Source organism: Pristiophorus japonicus, chromosome 2 (genome assembly GCF_044704955.1).
Source record: "Pristiophorus japonicus isolate sPriJap1 chromosome 2, sPriJap1.hap1, whole genome shotgun sequence".
Lineage (NCBI taxonomy): Eukaryota > Metazoa > Chordata > Chondrichthyes > Pristiophoridae > Pristiophorus > Pristiophorus japonicus.
Window position 1 is genome coordinate 118,432,931 of NC_091978.1, and position 21,940 is coordinate 118,454,870.

The 21,940-nt window shown below is 40.4% G+C and overlaps 1 protein-coding gene across 5 annotated transcripts in view; it reads right to left on the reverse strand.

The window, feature by feature from the left end:
• Positions 1-217: 217 nt before the first annotated feature.
• il6st (interleukin 6 cytokine family signal transduce) overlaps positions 218-21,940 on the reverse strand; it is a 97,898-nt gene continuing 76,175 nt past the window's right edge. For all 5 annotated transcript variants that reach the window (XM_070868946.1, XM_070868964.1, XM_070868956.1 and 2 more), the window contains 4 exons: positions 18,265-18,405; positions 10,796-10,892; positions 9,702-9,789; positions 218-3,895 (listed from right to left, as the gene is read on the reverse strand). In XM_070868946.1, coding sequence (XP_070725047.1) covers positions 3,173-3,895; positions 9,702-9,789; positions 10,796-10,892; positions 18,265-18,405 — 1,049 coding nt within the window. In that variant the 3' untranslated portion in view covers positions 218-3,172. The remainder of the gene's footprint in view (positions 3,896-9,701; positions 9,790-10,795; positions 10,893-18,264; positions 18,406-21,940) is intronic.

Genomic DNA, 21,940 nt, shown 5'->3' on the forward strand with positions numbered 1-21,940 from the left:
AGCTGCATATTTATACAGATGATATACTTATGCTTACTGCCTCATCATTCTTGAAAAGCAAGAGACAACAAATAGTACAGATATATTATCCCCAAAACAGCGTGTTATCACATTAAGTATGTTTTTAAATTACAGCACAAGTTTTTCGGGAAGTGTTTACATATTACATTAGAAAGAGAACCTCCTTACTATTTAAAATAAAGGACAAGAGTTGGGCTCCAAAGAAGTGAATGACATTTATTTACATATCAATAGAATATTCCAGTGTATCTTAAGCTTTAAATGCAAGAAACAGACTTTGATGAAATGTTTAACCATTTCCTTGTGGTAAAATGTCTTGTACAGTATAGGCAATTCCTTACTCTATAGTATGTAACAAATATTTTTCATCAAAAAATCCCATTACTTAGGCTATATTTTTTCTACATCACAGTCCTTCCTACAATACAACTGAATGGACTAAGAAGTAGATCTGTAACACTGATTTTAGGTTTAGAAGCTTTGGAGTCAGAAAGTATAAAGAACAAAAATGTGGTCCGTGAAAAGTAAGGGGCAGCACAATTGAAACTTCAACAGAAGCTTTATTTTGGATCCAAGCAGAATTAGCAAAGCTCAAATCCTACAGCCCTAACCACAAGTTTTGTTTTGCAGCTAAAGCTTAAATGACTTTATGAAAAGAATATATAGCTTTATAATATAAAAGTGTAATGGCAACCCAGGAGACTTACATGCACATCACAAGTTGCAGACTATAATTTGAAAGTTAAACTAGTCCAGCAATTTTGGCAGTATAAGGTACCAGCAAGATTAAAATAGTGGCAGTCAAAGAAACTATATAAATTTTTTTTTAAATCCTCACTTTGCAACCGGCAATATTTTGACCACAATGGTGATTATAATTTACTCATTTCAATTCAATACATGGATACAAAATGTCATCAGGACAATAACCTTTGGCTCGGAGAATACCTGTTCAAAGTTGTTTCTTATGCAATTAGAAAACAGACAAGCATAGCATTATGTAAGAGTCCCTTCAATAATATGACTAGCTATTAGGATAGTGAAGGACAAGTGAAGGAACTGGGTTAACTTTTAATTTAGTCTAGAACATTGCAGTATGGACCATCAAGTTGCAAATACAATTATTTTTACATTTTGTAATGCACTTATCTATCAATTTCTTGAGATGTGCAATTATCACCATCACACATACACATACACAGAATAAAATATTAGCAGTGTTCATGATTGAAATGTTTTGGCTTGAAGCAGATGTTTCATAGTGTTAGTTTAGCAGGTAATGTGAATGGATATAGTTTACATTAAGAAAAGGTAATTGAGTTGGATGAATTGATCAGAACACAATTAAAGTGTTGCAACACTGATTATATTAATATTTAAGTGGTGTACATCCTTTAAAAACTGTGCGTGACAAATCTACATTCAAACTTCACTATTAAGCCATCCTTATACTGTATACATAGATAATGATTTTGCTACCTCTGCAAATATAGTTGCAAGAGACCTCAAAATGCTGCCACATCCTAGTTTGGGAGAACTCAGACTGCCGCATTCCACTGAACACAAACCTCACTGCTCCAGTGTTGTTCTTCACATTTTAGGTATTTGTGTGGTTTATGCAGGTCTTACTTTGCATTCTTGCCCCCATCTCAAATAAAGCGTGAAAGATACTTCAATACTGTACATATTATAAAAATAGTTTTTTGTTTAAGGCAGATAGCTGCAGTAGTGTAAATCTGGTATTTTTCCCTTACTCTTTACCTGGTTAATATATTTCCAAAAGAAGAAATGGTTGTAGTGTTTCTGCCACCTCTAAATCTTAAAGGTGTTAAAATCTAAACTAATTCTAGCTATATTCACTGGGATTTATTTTCAAATATAAAGAATTATTCAAAGATAACAGCATTCAAGGGTATGGAATAAGCAAGATTGGTACATATTATTCACAATAATTACTGGAAGTCTGTTATCACAGAAGATGACCTGACAACACGAGTGCTTAGATATATCTTGTGCCTTTTAAGTCAAATGTGCTTTCTACCAGTTTCAAAAATGTTCAGTAGATTATTGATATGGAATCGGACATGGCAGAATTTAAGTATATGAACCCACCGAACACTGCAGCACTTTCAATTATTAAAAAAATCTGTATAGTGACTTCACAATATATTGGTACAACATCTAAAATCCAGAATCCTCAGGACCGCGTCTGTTCCGGTTTTTGGGTTTTTCCAGATTTCAGACAAGAAAATCAATAGTCTGAAATCCAGAATCCTTGACCGAATCCATGCCAGGTTTTGGGCAGCGAGGACCGAAATCCGTCAAAACCCAAAATCTGGTATGGATTTGTTCGAGGATTCCAGATTTCAGACTATTAATTTTCTTGTGTGAAATCCAGAATCCTCGACCGAATCAGTACCGGATTTTGGGTTTTGCCTCAAAAATGTCCGGTTTTAGGACAATAATTCCAGACGATTCCATCAGTTATGTGCAAAAAGTCCGGTTTTTGGACAATTCGGTTTTCAGAGATCCGGAGTCAGGACGTGGCACCAGCAGTTGTAATTTTTTTCCAATAAAAATGACAAAGTAAAATACCTTGTATAGTACAATATTTAAAAAGAATGTACACTAACAAAAAAATTAAAACTGACAAGGGAATCTACAAAAAATCCAACACATGACTGTCATAATCTTGAAAGAACTACATCAAAACAATCCAAAATGGTATGCATTTTTTAAAACCTACATTAGGAGGGAGGATATATTCATTTTATATATCCTCTCTCCCTTGCCCGTTTTTCTTTGGTATATGACTATCTTGTAAGTACAGTAATGATCTGGCATTGTTTGTGTCTAAGTGTAACTTTTCCACCAGGCTAGCATTTTCAAAATACAAAAAGATAAAAACCAGAAAATAAAATAATTAATCCTCAAAAATTGTTGTCCATGATTTTGCAAACAAAATATTCACAGCAGTATTTGGATACAATTTTCTCAGTAAGCCAAGGTGTTACCACAGATACTTGACAAGTGATTGTTTAGGCCTACTTACTTAGGATAGCTGTGAACATTAAACAGTAGTTCACAACTTTAACACATGGCCTGTGTAATAAGAGCTGCTTCATCTCAGGTACAAAAAAGGGTAGACTTTTTATTTTGATTGAGGCATGTAACTGTTGTGTTTCACAGCCTGAGGCATGTAACTCTGCTGATCCGTTTCCAGACCAGCACTAAATCCCCAAAACTCCAGTTTGACAACTGTTTGGTCATTACTGCTTGGGAACTCCTCCACTGTTGGACAGCAACCCTCCAAGTCTGAGCTCTGATCTGAAACTTCCATTTGATTTAATCTGAGTGAGTTGTCTTCATTCCCATCACCCAGGATTTCTGCTTCATTTGGATGTGGTGCACTCAAATTTGTCTCCTCAATGCTGCCATTCTGTTTAAAATACTGTCTTTTTACTTCTGTACTGCAGCTTCCAAAATTGCCATATGCATGCTCATCAGGCTTTTCTTCATTTTCTAATAGTGGCTGGGTTGACTCTGATCTTGTAAAAGCCTGTGCTGATGGTTGCTGGCACCTGTAACCAGTGTCACTCACTAATACAGTTGAATACTGGACTGTGCTTGTTGTATTCTGTGCTGACTCACTATCACTATCTGAAACACTTTGTCGAGGGGACGACATGCATGAGGAACCTCCAATACCACTGCTGTGCTCTTCTGACGTACTCTTTTCCTTCTTCAAAGATGTTAATTGCTTGATTTCATCCTCATTAGACAGGTATTTCTTATCATCGACATCAGCTTCTATTATAGTAACATCAGAAATAAAGCCATCTAGATTCATTGGTTCCTTTGGGCCTAGGTTGTTCTGTTGAAAAAAAAAGTTGAGAGACTAAGCGACATTTATCATCTAACCACATAATCAAAGTAATGCAACACAAATGAAGATTATCAAATTAAACAGCAATCAGTGAAAACTCAATTCAGTAGCACTCAAGATGCCCCAAAGCACCACAGCCAATTAATAACTTTTTTTGAAGTACAGTAACTTATGTAGATAAATATGGCAGTCAATTTACACACAAAGTTCAGTAAATAGTAGGAGAGATAAATGACCAGTTAATCTCCACCGGCACAATCAAGTTGGCTGATTTAGAGTATTGTAGTTGCCCCAAATTTAACAATTTGATTTGGCTGCTCCAGTGTGGCGACCGAATTACGCTGTTTAAACATTTAAAATAGGCCATTTGAGTTGTTTTTAAACAAACCAGGAACTATTTTGAACTTGGGTGCGCAGCTGGACTCAAGATGCACATGGGGAAAGGACAAAAACTTACTTAAGCTAAATGAGAAGGTAGAAGAGAACACAACAGGGAAGAAATGAATAGGGTAAATGCAAAATGGGCAAGTCAAAGTAGTTTAGAATACATTTTATTTAAAATATGAAGCATTAATTTCAATAATAAAACTATTTCTGATATTCAAGTTTATTTTCAGTATCACAAAGTGTGAACCGAAACTTAAAAATCCTGGAATTCCCTAGACATACCAACAGTCCAGGGGTTAGCTATTAAAATGTCTGTTCAGTAATACACTTGTACTGATGTAGTATTTATGATATATTCACAGAGCACAGCACACACAGCTTCCTAACATGGCAGGCAGCTCTCTCAGAAGTCTCTGGAAATCTGCCTAGTTCTGTTTATTATTAACCCTGCACTTGCAGTACACAATATATCCACATTCACAGTGTAGAGCTACAACCTTTACAAGCTTACAGACATTACACTTCTCCCTCCTTAATAAAGAAGCCATCATAACAAACATCATACATAACTTTCATGTTTATACATAACAGGATATAAAAAAAAAATTTCCCCTAACATTTACAAATGTAACTTTACCACTTGTTTTCTGCTTCGAAGAGGATACCTTCGCTGGTCGATTATCCGAAATAATTTCTTCAGGGAGACCAAATGAAGAAAATAATTTTTGTAAAATGTCCAATGTTTTACTTGTTTTTTCCCACATTGGAAACACCTCAACCCACTTTGAATGGCCATCAATCACAATGAACAATTGTTGTCGTTCTAACTCAGCACAATCAATATTTAGCCTGGGAGGCCATTTCCATGGCTGTAATGGTACTGGTGGTGGTTGCTTGCTTACCGATTGACATGTCGTACACTGACTCACGATGTACTCTATATCTTTATCAAGACCTGGCCACCATAAGTAACTGCGTGCAAAACTCTTGGTCAGGCACATTCCCAGGTGCTGGTCATGGAGGTCTCCTAATAATGTGGACCTGAATTTATTTGGTATAACCACTCTTGCAATGAAATACAATTCTAGCCGATCCACATACGGTTGTGTCTATATTCACCCAAATGTCTCAATACACCTGCCATTTTAATCTCTAGCTGTTCACACCGTGTGCTGTATTTTACCTCGGATTTTGTAGCTTTTTCCTCCCAAAGACAGAAACTTCCAAAGCTTACTGCAAGCTTACAGACATTACAGTATTGAATTTCAATCAGATACAACTTTGCTAGACATCTTTTACCAGTTATGTTGGGAGAAAGTTACATCACAATTATAAAATCTAGTTATTAAAATTAAGGTTTTAAATTCCCTTTTATTGCATGCAGGACCATTCTCTTGAATTATTTCAAAGACATGTTTGAGAAGTGTATCCCTTCCTATTCACAAATTTACAAACATGTAGCTGTCCACATCTTTTGTTTGCAGTCTTGTTTTTGCGTAAGTGATCAGCAAATACCAAACATGTTTATATAACTGGGAACTTTGCAGCAATCTGTGTCTGTATCAAAATAAATGACCGTCAAAATAGCATTATCAGCAAACAGAACTATAGACAAGTCTAAAACAATTAAGTTATAGATCATGGATTAAATTTCCATTTGCCATGGACACAACCAACTAGACAATGCATGCACGTCTACAAACTTGGTTTGTTTACTAGTTAGTCCCCAGCTCAATAAACACATTTCTGGACATCTGATCTTTGGGGATAGTTATGATTTATTACTCTGCAAGTAAAGCTTCATGTAATGACAGCACACATCAGGAATTGTTGCTTGGAGGTCGGTGCACTCAATTTGCAGCCCATTTGTTTTAACAGACCTCCGCACATGAATTTTGACTGGGCACTCCCATTGCTTGAAGCTGTGTCAGGTGCGTGAAATTGTAAAATCTTCCCTCAAGGTATTGTAATATCCTTGTTCTTGCAGAAAATGTGCCACTGCCACCTTTTATATCTGGTTCATTTTAAACATAAGGAAACATTGGGCATTGCTGCTGCTCTGACCAAGGTCAGAGTTGCTGCACTGACCTTGGTTAAAATAGAACCTGTGCCAATGAGTGCATACACAATTGCATTCATAGAAAATAGGTGCAGGAGTAGACCATTTGGTCCTTCGAGCCTGCACCACCATTCAATACGATCATGGCTGATCATGCAACTTCTGTACCCCATTCCTGCTTTCTCTCCCTACCCCTTGATTCCTTTAGCCATAAGCACCACATCTAAATCCCTTTTGAATATATCGAACGAACTGGCCTCAACAACTTTGTGGTAGAGAATTCCACAGGTTCACAATTCTGAGTGAAGAAGTTTTTCCTCATCTTGGTCCTAAATGGCTTAGTCCTTATCCTTAGACTGTGACCCCTGGTTCTGGACTTCCCCAACATCGGGAACATTCTTCTTGCATTTAACCTGTCCCATCCCATCAGAATTTTATATGTTTCTATGAGATCCCCTCTCATTCTTCTAAATTCCAGTGAATATAAGCCTAGTCGATCAGTCTTTCTTTATATGTCAGTCCTGCCATCCCGGGAATCAGTCTGGTGAACCTTCGCTGCACTCCCTCAATATCAAGAATGTCCTTCCTCAGATTACGAGACCAAAATTGTACACAATATTCAAGGCGTGGCCTCACCAAGACCCTGTACGACTGCAGTAAGACCTCCCTGCTCCTATACTCAAATCCTGTCGCTATGAAGGCCAACATGCCATTTGCCTTATTCACCACCTGCTGTACCTGCATGCCAACTTTCAATGACTGATGGACTATGACACCCAGGTCTCATTGCACCTCCCCTTTTCCTAATCGGTCACCATTCAAATAGTATTCTGCCTCTTTGTTTTTGCCACCAAAGTGGATAATCTCACATTTATCTACATTATACTGCATCTGCCATGCATTTGCCCACTCACCTAACCTGTCCAAGTCACCCTGCAGCCTCTTAGCATCCTCCTCATAGCTCACACTGCCACCCAGCTTAGTGTCATCTGCAAACTTGAAGATATTACATTCAATTCCTTCGTCCAAATCATTAATGTATATTGTAAATAGCTGGGGTCCCTGCACTGAACCTTGCAGTACCCCACTACTCACTGCCTGCCATTCTGAAAAGGACCTGTTTATTCCTACTCTTTGCTTCCTGTCTGCCAACGAGTTCTCTATCCACATCAATACATTACCTCCAATACCATGTGCTTTAATTTTGCACACTTATCTCTTGTGTGGGACCTTGTATTTGGACTTTCAAAAGGCTTTTGACACCACATCCACTGGTTCTCCCTGGTCCACTCTGCTAGTTACACCTCAAAAAATTGTAGAAGATTTGGCAAGCATGATTTCCCTTTTATAAATGCATGCTGACTTGGACCGATCCTGTCACTGCTTTCCAAATGCGCTGCTATTACATCTTTAATAACTGATTCCAACATTTTCCCCACCACCGATGTCAGGCTAACCGGTCTATAATTCAGTGTTTTCTCTCTCCCTCCTTTTTTTTTAAAAAAGTGGTGTTACATTAGCTACCCTCCAATCCATAGGAACTGATCCAGAGTCTATAGACTGTTGGAAAATGACCACCAATGCGTCCACTATTTCTAGGGCCACTTCCTTAAGAACTCTGGGATGCAGGTCTTGGGAATTTATCTGCCTTCAATCCCAATTTCCCTAACACAATTTCCTGACTAATAAGGATTTCCTTCAGTTCCTCCTTCTCGCTAGACCGTCGGTCCACTAGTATTTCCGGAAGGTTATTTGTGTCTTCCTTAGCGAAGACAGAACCAAAGTATTTGTTCAATTGATCTGCCATTTCATTATAAATTCACCTGATTCTGACTGCAAGGGACCTATATTTGTCTTCACTAATCGTTTTCTCTTCACATATCTATAGAAGCTTTTGCAGTCAGTTTTTTATGTTTCCAGCAAGCTTCCTCTCGTACTCTATTTTCCCCTCCTAATTAAACCCTTTGTCCTCCTCTGCTGAATTCTAAATTTCTCCCAGTCCTCAAGTTTGCTGCTTTTCCTGGCCAATTTATAGGTCTCTTCCTTGGATTTAACACTATCGCTAATTTCCCTTGTTAGCCACGGTTGAGCCACCTTCCCCGTTTTATTTTTATGCCAGACAGGGATGTACAATTGTTGAAGTTCATCCATGTGATCTTTAAATGTCTGCCATTGCCTATCCACCGTTAACCCTTTAAGTATCATTTGCCAGTCTATCCTATCCAATTCACGACTCATACCATCAAAGTTACCTTTCCTTAAGTTCAGGACCCGAGTCTCTGAATTAACGATGTCACTCTCCATCTTAAATGAAGAATTCTATCATATTATGGTCACTCTTCCCCAAGGGGTCTCGCACAAGATTGCTAATTAATCCTCTCTCATTACACCAGACCCAGTCTGGAATGGCCTGCTCTCTAGTTGGTTCCTTGAAATATTGGTCTAGAAAACCATCCCTTATACACTCCAGGAAATCCTCCTCCACATGTATTGCTACCAGTTTAGTTAGCCCAATCTATATGTAGATTAAAGTCACCCATGATAACTGCTGTACCTTTATTGCACGCATCCCTAATTGCCTGTTTGATGCCATCCCCACCCTCACTACCATTGTCTGGTGGTCTGTACACCACTGCCACTAGCGTTTTCTGCCCTTTGGTGTTCCGCAGCTCTACCCATACAGATTCCATATCATCCAACCTCATGTCCTTCTTTACTATTGTGTTAATCTCCTCTTTAACCAGCAACACTACTCCACCTCCTTTTCCTTTCTGTCTATCCTTCCTGAATATTGAATATCCCTGGATGTTGAGTTACCAGCCTTGGTCACCCTGGAGCCATGTCTCCGTAATCCCAATCACATCATATCCATTAACAGCTATCTGCAGTTAATTCATCCACCTTATTACGAATGTTCCTTGCATTGAGACACAGAGCCTTCAGGCTTGTTTTTTTAAACATTCTTTGTCCTTTTAGAATTATGTTGTAATGTGGCCCTTTTTGATTTTTGCCTTTGATTTCTCTGCCCTCCACCTTTCCTTATCTCTTTTCTACCTTTTGCTTCTGCCCCCATTTTACTTCCATCTGTCTCCCTGCATAGATTCCCATCCTCCTGCCAGACATATGGCTCTTAGATTTTGAGGCCATTTTTCACGATAGGAAACCACTATATTACATTTAAGTGGATTGTTTACTAGTTTTATTTTAATGTGGTCTACTTTGTCCCTACGTCATCCCACCATTGCTTGTTGTCTACAGTAAACATGTAGATAACTGCATTGCTTTTCAGCATCCCTTGAATTGTCTCCCAAAGCCATTACTTGTATAGTCATAGATGAGACATCATACCTGAATGAGGTTTCCAGTGCTGGATGACCAATCAACAACCCTGCTATTTGCAGGATCTGGAACATTAGGCCAAACATATTTCTTAATCCTGTAAAGAAAAGAGTTTTGAAATTAAGCTTGTGGATCTCCCATGGCATTTCTCAGCGAGTTGGAGGATATGTTGTTCTTTAATAACAGAAGCTTTATGCCCCACAGCAGTGTTTGTTGTTATTCAAGGACAAAAGAACATAAGAAATCGAGCAGCAGTAGTCCATATGGTCCTTTGTGCCTGCTCTTCCATTCAATAAGATTACGGCTGATCATCTACTTCAACTTCAATTTCCTGCACTATCCCCATATCCCTTGGTTCCCTTAGTATCCAAAAATCTATCGATCTCTGTCCTGAATACTCAACGACTGAGCATCTGCAGCCCTCTTGGGTAGGGAATTTCAAAGGTTCACAACCCTGAGTGAATAAATCCCTCCTCTGCTCAGTCCTAAATGTCTGACCTCTAGTTCTAGACTCCCCAACCAGGGGAAACATCCTCCCATGTCTACCCTCTCAAGCCCCTTAAGAATTTTATGTTTCAAAGAGATCACCTCTCATTCTTCTAAACTCTAGGGAATATAGGCCCATTCTACTCAATCTTTCCTCACAAGACAATCCCCCCCCCGCCCCCACAGGAATCAGGCTAGTGAACCTTCATCGCACTCCCTCCAAGGCAAGTATAATCCTTCCTTAAGTAAGGAGACCAAAACAGTACACAGTAGTCCAGGTGAGGTCTCATCAAGGCCCTATATAAAATTGCAGTAAGATTTTACTCATACTCAATCCTTGGCAGGCCCCATTTATTATTCCTACTCTGTTTTCTGTCCATTATCTCAGTTTATTGTATGGTGGTGGCAGCGGTGGTGGTGGTGGTAAGAATAGGTGACCTGAAGCTCAGGCCAGGTAAGGGGCTAGGGCTGGCAGTGCTTAAGTGAACTCTAACCAGCTGAAAAGCTACAAAACAAATGACATGAATGTTGTGATCTAAAAAGGCTGTCACACTTTCCAATAGATTAAAATAAAGTTCTGGAAGTCACACCGCTAACCTAAAATAAATTATACTTACAGATGTCTTTTGTTGAAGCAGAATAATATAGTCATCATCGTGACCAAGAGGAAACTCAGACAAACAGGCACAACAATTGCCTCAATTTCACCTTTTGCTGCAAAGAAAAAAAAAAGGGATTAACATTACTTGTAAAAAGTTTTGCAATAAATCAAAAAAATAACTTTCAATGTAGACAGTATTTATGCCATCAGGGGCCTCAACTTAAAAATGTGGATTTTAGAACACAGTTTATTAAGAGTGTGTAATGTTCTCTTAGAAGGAATTTAATAATTTACCTACAGAAGTAATATCAAATAAAACAATGTTTAAATTGGGCTGTACACATGCCAGGCTATGCAAGTACTGGGTGGGTTTCTATATGATTGAAACACAAGAAATTTGCTGCATGTTACCACAATCTGGTGTTTTCGTAGTCTAAAAAGAAACAGCATCGCAGACTTGCACTGAGCTTTATCCTGAAGGCCAAGGAAGTAATAGTCACCCCACTTAACAAGTATCCTGTCTGAATGAATCCCTCTTCATAGTACTGCTTGCAAATAACAAATTACTGCTTCACAATGTTTCAGATTTGGATTTGTTGAAGCTGAAAATTGTGTCAAAAATGCCTGACTTCCAGCACCAGAGAACTAGGAGAGGCCTTCAGTATGGCAGGCAGAAGGAACACAGCAGGTACCTGGACTGGACATAGGATCATAGCATGGAGAAAGCAGCAAGTACCTGAAATGGAGTTTGGTGGGTGGGGGGGGGGAAGTGATTTACTCGAGTAAGACAGAGTTTCCATTTAAACACCACAACTCAGAAGGAGCAAAGCAGAGCTAAAAAGGTCAGCTAACATGAATGCACTGATGCAACAAAGATTTCGTCATTAAAATTAGTTTGGTTACAGTTAAATTTGGGAAACAAAACAGTGAACTTTATTAAGTACCTCATAGTAAATTTAGAGTGGGTAATTGCAGTTTATTATATGTGGACACTATTGGAAAATTGCTTGTAATTGGAGAAGGTTAAACACTCAATTATTACAACAATGAGTTTGATATTTGTAGAGTTGTTTAGAACTCTACCAAACTATGAAGGTTAAAACTACAGGATTAGATTCACTTTAATTAAATACACCAAGGGTTGGATTTTACCAACCTCGGTAGGTCTGTGGCAGGCAATGTTGGTGGCAGGCAATGTTGGTGGCAGGCCCTGGCCTCGCTGCTGGTTTCAGCCCACTGCGTAGAATGATTTTACGTTGATTGGGCTTGTTAAGCCCTCCCAGCACCTTTGCCGGCCAATTGAAGGAAGCGGGTTCGATGACATCATATGATGTCGCATCATCAGCAGTTTCCTTAAAAAGGGACCATGTGCAAATTGATTTTGACATTTGTGCCACCAGTGTTCTACAGCATTGAGGTGCTGCTAACACTGACAAGGTGGTGTTCTTAGGTTGTAGTCATGGATGATGCCAGTAAAGCAATGTGCCAGCCTCTAGAGTATAGAAAGTGCAGGGGTGAAATTAAAAAGGATATTAGGAAAGCGAAGAGAGAGCATGAACAATTCTTGGCAATGAAAATCCAAACATGTTTTATAAATATATTAAGAGCAAGAGGATAACTAAAGAAAGGGTGAGGCCTATTAAGAGACCATGAGGGTAATCTGTGTGTGGGCTGGAGACATGGGTATGGTTCTTAATGAATATTCTGCGATGAGAGGGGATCTCATAGAAACTTCCAAGATTCTGACGGGACTGGGCAGGTTAGATGCGGGAAGAATGTTCCCGATGATGGGGAAGTCCAGAACTAGGGGACACAGTCTTAGGATAAGGGGTAGGTCATTTAGGACTGAGATGAGGAGAAACTTCTTCACTCAGAGTTGTTAACCTGTGGAATTCCCTACCGCAGAGAGTTGTTGATGCCAGTTCATTGGATATATTCAAGAGGGAGTTAGATATGGACCTTACGGCTAAAGGGATCAAGGGATATGGAGAGAAAGCAGGAAAGGGGTACTGAGGGAATGATCAGCCATGATCTTATTGAATGGTGGTGCAGGCTCAAAAGGGCCTACTCCTGCACCTATTTTCTATGTTTCTATGTCTTCACAAGAGAGGGGCGATGCAGACATTGCTATGAGAGGAGGAATGTGAAATATTAGATGAAATAAACAGTGAGAGAGGAGGTATTAAGAGTTTTAGCAGCTTTGAACGTGGATAAGTCCCCAGGCCCGGATGAAATATATCCCAGGCTGTTAAGCGAAGCAATAGAGGAAATAGCAGAGGCTCTGACCATCATTTTCCAATCTTCTCTGGCACTGGAAGACTGCAAATATTGTACCTTTGTTTAAGAAGGGAGAAAGGGATAGACCGAGTAATTACAGGCCAGTCAGCCTAACATCGGTGGTGGGAAAATTATTGGAAAGAATTCTGAAGGACAGGATAAATCTTCATTTAGAAAAATATGGATTAATCAAGGACAGTCAGCATGGATTTGTTAAGGGAAGGTCGTGTCTGACTAACTTGATTGAATTTTTTCAGGAAGTAACAAGGAGACTCGATGAGGGTAGTGCGTTTGATGTAGTGTATATGGATTTTAGCAAAGCTTTTGATAAGGTCCCACATGGCAGACTGGTAACAAAAATAAAAGCCCATGGGATCCAGGGCAAAGTGATAGTTGGATCCAAAATTGGCTCAAAGGCAGGAAGCAAAGGGTAATGGTTGTTTTTTGACTGGAAGGCTGTTTCCAGTGGGGTTCTGCAGGGCTCAGTACTAGGTTCCTTGATTTTCGCGGTATACATCAATCATCTAGACTTGACTATAGGGGGTATAATTAAGAAGTTTGCAGATGATACTAAAATCAGCTGTGTGGTTGATAATGAAGAAGCAAGCTGTAGACTGCAGGAAGATATCAATCAACTGGTCAGGTGGGCAGAACAGTGGCAAATGGAATTAAATCTAGAGAAGTGTGAGGTAATGCATTTGGGGAGGGCTAACAAGGAAAGGGAATACACATTAAATGGTAGGACACCGAGAAGTGTATAGGAACAAAGGGACCTTGGAGTGCATGTCCACAGATCCCTGAAAGTAGGCCAGGTAGATAAGGTGGTTAAGGCGGCATACGGAATGCTTGTCTTTATTAGTCGAGGCATGGAATACAAGAGCAAGGAAGTTATGCTTGAACTGTGTATAAAACACTGGTTAGACTGCATGTTCACCGCATTACAGGACGGATGTGATTGCACTGGAGAGGGTACCAAGGAGATTTACGAGGTTGTCGGGAGTGGAGAAGCTTAGCTATGAGAAAAGATTGGATAGGCTGGGTTTGTTTTCCTTGGAACAGAGAAGGTTGAGGAGAGACCTCATTGAAGTGTATAAAATTATGAGGGCCTAGACATAGTGGATAGAAAGGGCCAATTTCCCTTAGCAGAGGGGTCAAGAACCAGGAGGCATAAATTTAAAGTAATTGGTGGAAGGTTTAGAGAAGACTAGAAGGGAAATTTCTTCACTCAGAGGGTTGTGGGGGTCTGGAACTCACTGCCTGAAAGGATGGTAGAGGGAGAAACCCTCACCTCATTTAAAAAGTACTTGGATATGCACTTGAAGTGCTGGAACCTGCAGGGCTACAGACTTAGAACTGGGAAGTGGGATTAGGCTGGATAGCCTCTTGTTGGCCGGCACGGACACGATGGCTTGAAATGGCCTCCTTCCGTGCTGTAACTTTCTATGATTCTATAAGCACTGCACAAAGGTGCATGCGCATAGCTCTCCCACAACTCCCTCCATATGCTTATGGAAGGAGTAACAGCACGCAGGGAGGTTCTCTTCCTTTCCAATGGGCGGAAGAGACCTTTGCAGGAGACCAACGCAGCCTGGTTGCACACTGCATCGGAGGGCACATGCAGGGATGTAGTCAGTGCAGTGGCGCAAACCTTTCAATGATCTCAGTAGATCACAAAACGTTAAGCAAAGCCACACTCAACCTCACCCTGCTGTGCCACTCATCACATCCCCATCACTCTGCCTTCCCTACCCTACTCCTGCACATCATTACTCACACCAACATACCTTGCACCTCCACCCATCCCTCTTTACCTACATTATCACATCCCCATCTCACTAGCCACCCCTCAATCACCCCCATCCTCGTTCAATCATATCTACTAACGACACACAAGGATAGGCACTTGGGTGTTTTAGCCAAAGTTCATGAAGTTTCTGTTAATGTGCTGTCAAACAATGAAACCTTTATTTTCAACATTTTGCATTCTTGGACCTGGTGTGTGCACCTTTGGAAGTGGCTTAGTGAGTTGCAATGAATGGTGAGACATAATGGTATCCCTAGCAATAGTTATGAGTGCGAAAAGAATGGCCTGGGCATTGTAGAGATGCTTTATGGTGTTGGTGTGGGGTGGTGCCAACCTAGTGCATCATGTGGCCGCCATATGGGTGTACAGCATCAAGTGAAGTAAATCTGGCCATGGTGAGGCCATCCCTGGTTGCTGGTATGGTTGGTGCACCTGGTGCTGCTGGTGTTGGGGCTGGTCGTGATGAGAGTCTATGAACCAAGGTGAGATAGTTTCAAGGGTGCCGATGCAATAGATGACAGGTGAACTTGAGATTACAGAAGCGATTATTCAATGGTGAGAGGGGTTGTTCCAATGAGGTGACACTGGATAGAGACTTTACAACCTGCATAAAGCTCAATCTATCTTCCAAATGCAGTAAGCAACAGCTTCTGAGCTTGGAAAATGAACAGCTGTGAGACGGGAGCTTTTAAAAAACATTTGCAGCTGTCAAGTAATGAGGATTCTATGGCCATTCAATTCCCGACCTGCTTCCCGAGCAGCGTGGAACCCTGTGTGCCATCTGATAATCCCTGAAGGTGAGCTCAAAATAGTTCTTAATGGTCTGTTAACAAGATCATAATGACCTAAATTGCCTCACCCACTGCTGTGTGTCGGGTCTGCTCAGCGCTGTGACCCCCGACATTTGGGAAAGGTGCATGCCAGTAGGCCATTTAGGACTGAGATGAGGAGAAACTTCTTCACTCAGAGAGTTGTTAACCTGTGGAATTCCCTGCCGCAGAGAGTTGTTGATGCCAGTTCATTGGATATATTCAAGAGGGAGTTAGATATAGCCCTTACGGCTAAGGGGATCAAGGGGTATGGAGAGAAAGCAGGAAAGGGGTACTGAGGGAATGATCAGCCATGATCTTATTGAATGGGGGTGCAGGCTCGAAGGGCCGAATGGCCTATTCCTGCACCTATTTTCTATGTTTCTATGACAGCAGAATCCCAACCTGGTAAAAAAAATATTTTCCCACCCGACCCACCACTGAACCCCCCCCCCCCACCCCGATAACTCCTGCCTGCAAGAAACTGGAGGTATTTTGCACCAATCTTTTTTAAAAAAAAAGGTAAGCAGAATCTTGTCGTATTGCAACATATGTATATCGAAATCAATGGAAACCCAAGGACACCTGAAAACTTTTGGGATAATGTGCAGGAAATATATTGTAATATATTTACTTCGTGTTATTTGCTGAAGAATTCATAGCAACACACAGCAATTGAGAACTAGTTGGTTTATTAACAAAGGTTTAATAATCTCCCTACGCATTACCAGTTCATCCACTGGGCTCATCATGGATGACCTAGACCCAACTGACTGGGGTTTTATTGAGTCTTGTGATCACAATGCAATGGCTCTACAAACCTGTGAGCATACCCTCAGATACATACATGGTTAGAAAAATACTAAAATAAGAGCCAGGGGAATGATTCTAAATTTACAAAGCTGATAAGTCACTTATTGTAAGGTTTACTTGATAAAAAATGGTGTCATCAATCTAAATCAATCAATGGTAAACTTTCTCCCAAAAAATTACAAAAATTCTATGGCAAAAAATAATTTCATCTATGTTTATCTACTATTAATTTTAGATCCAGAACTTAGAGCTTAGTTCCTCAGATGTTGAGATAAATGAAAGAAGAAAATAAATAGGACTGTAAACTTTAAACATTTAAACATTAAGAGGGAAAGTCTGTTGTGGTTATTTTTGCCAGATGAACTAAATTGATTACTTGAGTATTTTCTTCTTTTTAAATATCAATTGTACCAATGATTTACTTAACATTTAAATTTTTTTTTTTTGAGAAACATTTGTAAACAGCGAGGTCACCTAGTACACAACATTGGTAGTATTAAACTAGAAGAGTCAAATCTGAGAGCAGAGGTTACAGGAGAGCAAACTTAGGTTTGAAAAGCCTGTAGATTGTAGGAAAAAAGCAGCAGCTCTACATTCAAGTCCTTTCACCTCTCTAATCAATCCAGGGGCCCGCGGAATAATTCTATCCAGCTCACGGTGTGCTGTGCTTAGGGTTGCAGACTCTCCTACAATGAGACATGAATACCCTGGGTACTACTTTTAACAGTCTCGGAGAATTGCGCCTTTTAAATTTCGTGCTGGAGCAGTACCAACACCCTCAGCGAGCCTCCACCAGAACAGAGGCACCTGCTTAAGAGTGACTGTAACAGGACCAGCAGGTGTAGGGGAGATAGAGACGCAACGAAATTTGCACGGGTTTGGATTGGGCTTGGCTGGGCAAGGCCGAATAAAGACTAGGGGGCAGGTAATTGGGACTCGGGACCGGAGAGAAAGTGACAAGTGGCGAGAGTCGGGGGCAATGACGGCTTGGAGGAGGGAGAGAATGGGGGGTGGTGTCAAGAGATTGGGGCTCAGGCAGAGAGGAGAAACAGGGGATGTGGGAATGAATGGGTGAGAGGCCCAGCATTTCCTGCAGAGCCGGGAGCAGCAGCAGCAATGTGCCGAGTGGGAGCAGCTCAGAGAGGAGTTGACACTAAAGGGATGTGGGAAGCCCAGGGACTTTACTGTGGGAAAATAGCGAAAGATTAGGCGAATGGGGAATAAGGATACAGGAGATTGACGATTCTTTGCATGCGGAGAATTGCACACTCCGACTTCACATTGTAAGCCCCAACTGTGCTTGGCACTGCCACAAGCTGCTGCGCCTCTGAGTGGCAAACCCCACAAAACAACCTCTGGCCTGATGCCTCCATCTCAACTATCGGCTCCTTGCTCGGGATCTCACCTGGGTCCGAGACTCCTTTGAAACTGGGCCTCAGACCTCATTTTAGTCCAGGACCTAGCACCCAGAAATTTGGTATATGTTGCTCCCATTTTACACCCAAAAAACAGGCAAAACCCCAGTGTGTCCAAATAAATTTTGCTGAAAATCCAAAATGTCAGATCAGGCGCACAAGACAAAATGAGTTTCACACTCACTGCTCTAATCCAATAATGAATCAATTGCAGCTGACAAAAACTAGCAATTTCTATCTAAGAATACATATGAAATGAATTAGTGCCTCAGTTAATGCTGGCTTTAGAATGCAAGTTGCCACTGATTATTCAGTAATGCATATAATTTGGAGATTTAAGAAAAACTTTATTTAATAAATAACTCACCAAAATTTAAAGTAGTGAAATTAACTTCAGAGCTGTTTGTGCCTCCTTTCACTGTTGATGCCATGACACGTACCACATACAAAGTATTGCCCGTTAATGAATTCAATATGCGCGCTTGATACTTTGCATCAACAACAACACCTGAAAATTAAATGGTAAGAATTAGAAACAACGTGTGAAACTCCTGTCAAATCAGAACAAAACCAACTGAAGAGATGCACACAATGCACAAGGGAATGTGAACCAGTTCGGTTCAAAACATTTATTAATGCAAAGGAATACAAAACATATTGGCCTGGAGTTTGAAGTAAAAATAATGGTGAGGCTATCAGCGCTGCAGAAAGTTAGGGCAGGTCAGCGCAAGGACCCTTTTTATTGACTAAATTTATGTTTCTGCAATGCCACTCAACTGCTCCGGCACAGAAAGGGAACAATTGAAACTGTGGAGTCTCACCCTGATGGTATGTAAATTGTTGTTAGAAATTTACATTTTTTTGCCTTTTAAATGCTTTAATTTTTTTCTTACTTTCCTTCCACTTTTTTTCTGCGAGTCCAATCTTATTTCTCTTTCTGTACCGAATTTAATTCTAATTCACCCTATTTCCTTCTCCGTCGTTCCTCTATTTCTTTCTCGTTCACAAAGGATGCTTCATTTTCAGCTTGCACTTCCAGCAATTTGTGGTACAAAAAACTTTTGAGCTCAAGGGTGAGGGAAAAAGTCTAACTAATAGGGCATGCCGCTCCAGCAAATTTTGAGCCCATGCTTTAAGATCCATCTTGGGAAATGCTGTGAATATTGCAGTTGGGATGACATCTGCTTCCACTCAGTAAAGTTAAAAAAAAATTAAGAGTTAGAAAATTTTTACTGAAGGATAAGACAAGGTCTTATACTGGAGTATTTGTTTAATAATAGTCAGATCACTTCAGATTTAACATTATAGACTCGGTTCACTTGAATGGATTGCATAATTGGTACAGTAGAGTCAGAAACCAAGACCAAATTGTTCTCCCACCACACTTTTCCTAACGCTATTCTTTCCTTTTTCATTTGAAATTCTATGATGTACACTGTGGGGACAGGTTTTCCCATCTTTCCACTGTAATGACTTAAGCACTAGTATTTGCCAATGTGATTAAAAAAAAAGTGCGACTGATATCACACAGAATTTACAAGCGCTTTAAGATTTAAAAATGCTACCTCAAAAATATATTCAACCTTTCAGTGTCTGCAACCTCGTGATTTTCTTCACAAAATCTATTACTTTAGTACAGTAACAAAGTAATCCTGTGATATTTCAATGGTATACATGGCAAGAGATTTTTTTTTAAATGGGACAGCAAAGTAGTAACTGCTATAATAACTTAAGAGGAAAGGCAAAGCGATTTATCTCTACACAATTATTTTTTTTAACAATTCTCTTTAATAACAACTTCACAAATCTCTCCCAGCAGTTCTGTAAAATCTTAGTTTTAAACAGTAAAACTGGGTTAATGCAGGCAAATAAAGTTGCTTTGTAACACTTCACTTTAATACTGTGATTAGTGCAATCAGACAGTGTTTTTGATTAAATACAAGCTCATTTAAAAAAAGCCATCAATTGGTCTTCAAACAGACTGATCACTCTGCCGAGTAATGGACGAGTTCCAAGTCATCACACCCTAGCTCAGATCATTGCAGGCCATCCATTTCACTGTTTAGCAGCTGAAAACATAGAAACATAGAAAATAGGTGCAGGAGTAGGCCATTCGGTCCTTTGAGCCTGCACCACCATTCAATAAGATCATGGCTGATCATTCCCTCAGTACCCCTTTCCTACTTTCTCTCCATACCCCTTGATCCCTTTAGCTGTAAGGGCCACATCTAACTCCCTCTTGAATATATCTAGTGAACTGCGGTAGAGAATTCCACAGGTTCACAACTCAGTGAAGAAGTTTCTGAACCTTCGCTGCACTCCCTCAATAGCAAGAACGTCCTTCCTCAGATTAGACCACCAAAACTGAACACAATATTCCAGGTGAGGCCTCACCAAGGCTCTGTACAACTGCAGTAAGACCTCCCTGCTCCTATACTCAAATCCCCTAGCTATGAAGGCCAACATACCATTTGCCTTCTTCACCACCTGCTGTACCTGCATGCCAACTTTCAATGACTGATGAACCATGACACCCAGGTCCTATTGCACCTCTCCCTTTCCTAATCTGCCGCCATTCAAATAATATTCTGCCTTCATGTTTTTGCCCCCAAAGTGAATAACCTCACATTTATCCACATTATACTGCATCTGCCATGCATTTGCCCACTCACCTAACCTGTCCAAGTCACCCTGCAGCCTTTTAGCTCACACCGCCATCCAGTTTAGTGTCATCTGCAAATTTGGAGATATTACACTCAATTCCTTAATCTAAATCATTAATGTATATTGTAAATAGCTGGGTTCCCAGCACTGAGCCCTGCGGCACTCCACTAGTCACTGCCTGCCATTCTGAAAAGGACCCGTTGATCCCGACTCTCTGCATCCTGTCTGCCAACCAGTTCTCTAGCCACGTCAGTACATTACCCCCAATACCAGATGCTTTGATTTTGCACACCAATCTCTTGTGTGGGACCTTGTCAAAAGCCTTTTGAAAGTCCAAATACACCACATCCACTGGTTCTCCCTTGTCCACTCTACTAGTTACATCCTCAAAAAATTCCAGAAGATTTGTCAAGCATGATTTCCCTTTCATAAATCCATGCTGACTTGGACTGATCCTGTCACTGCTTTCCACATGTGCTGCTATTTCATCTTTAAATAATTGATTCCAACATTTTCCCCACTACTGATGTCAGGCTAACCAGTCTACAATTACCTATTTTCTCTCTCCCTCCTTTTTTTTTAAAAACAGTGGTATTACATTAGCTACCCTCTAGTCCATAGGAACTGATCCAGAGTCGATAGACTGTTGGAAAATGATCACCAACGCATCCACTATTTCTAGGGCCACTTCCTTAAATACTCTAGGATGCAGAGTTTCAGGTCATGGGGATTTATCGGCCTTCAATCCCATCAATTTCCCTAACACAATTTCTGGCTTTATAAGAATAAGCTTCAGTTCCTCCTTCTCACTAGACCCTCGGTCCCCTAGTATTGCCGGAAGGTTATTTGTGCCTTCCTTCGTGAAAACAGAACCAAAGTATTCGTTTAACTGGTCCGCCATTTCTTTGTTCCGCATTATAAATTCACCTGAATCTGACTGCAAGGGACCTACGTTTGTTTTCACTAATCTTTTTCTCTTCACATATCTATAGAAGCTTTTGCAGTCAGTTTTTATGTTCCCAGCAAGCTTCCTCTCATACTCTATTTTCCCCCTCCTAATTAAAGCCTTTGTTCTCCTCTGCTGTATTACAAACTTCTCCCAGTCCTCAGGTTTGCTGCTTTTTCTGGCCAATTTATATGCCTCTTCCTTAGATTTAACACTATCCTTAATTTCCCTTGTTAGCCACGGTTGAGCCACCTGCCCAGTTTTTTTATTTTTACTCCAGACAGGGATGTACAATTGTTGAAGTTCGTCCATGTGATCTTTAAATGTTTGCCATTGCCTATCCACCGTCAACCCTTTAAGTATCATTCGCCAGTCTATTCTAGGCAATTCACGTCTCATACCTTTCCTTAAGTTCAGGACCCTGGTCTCTGAA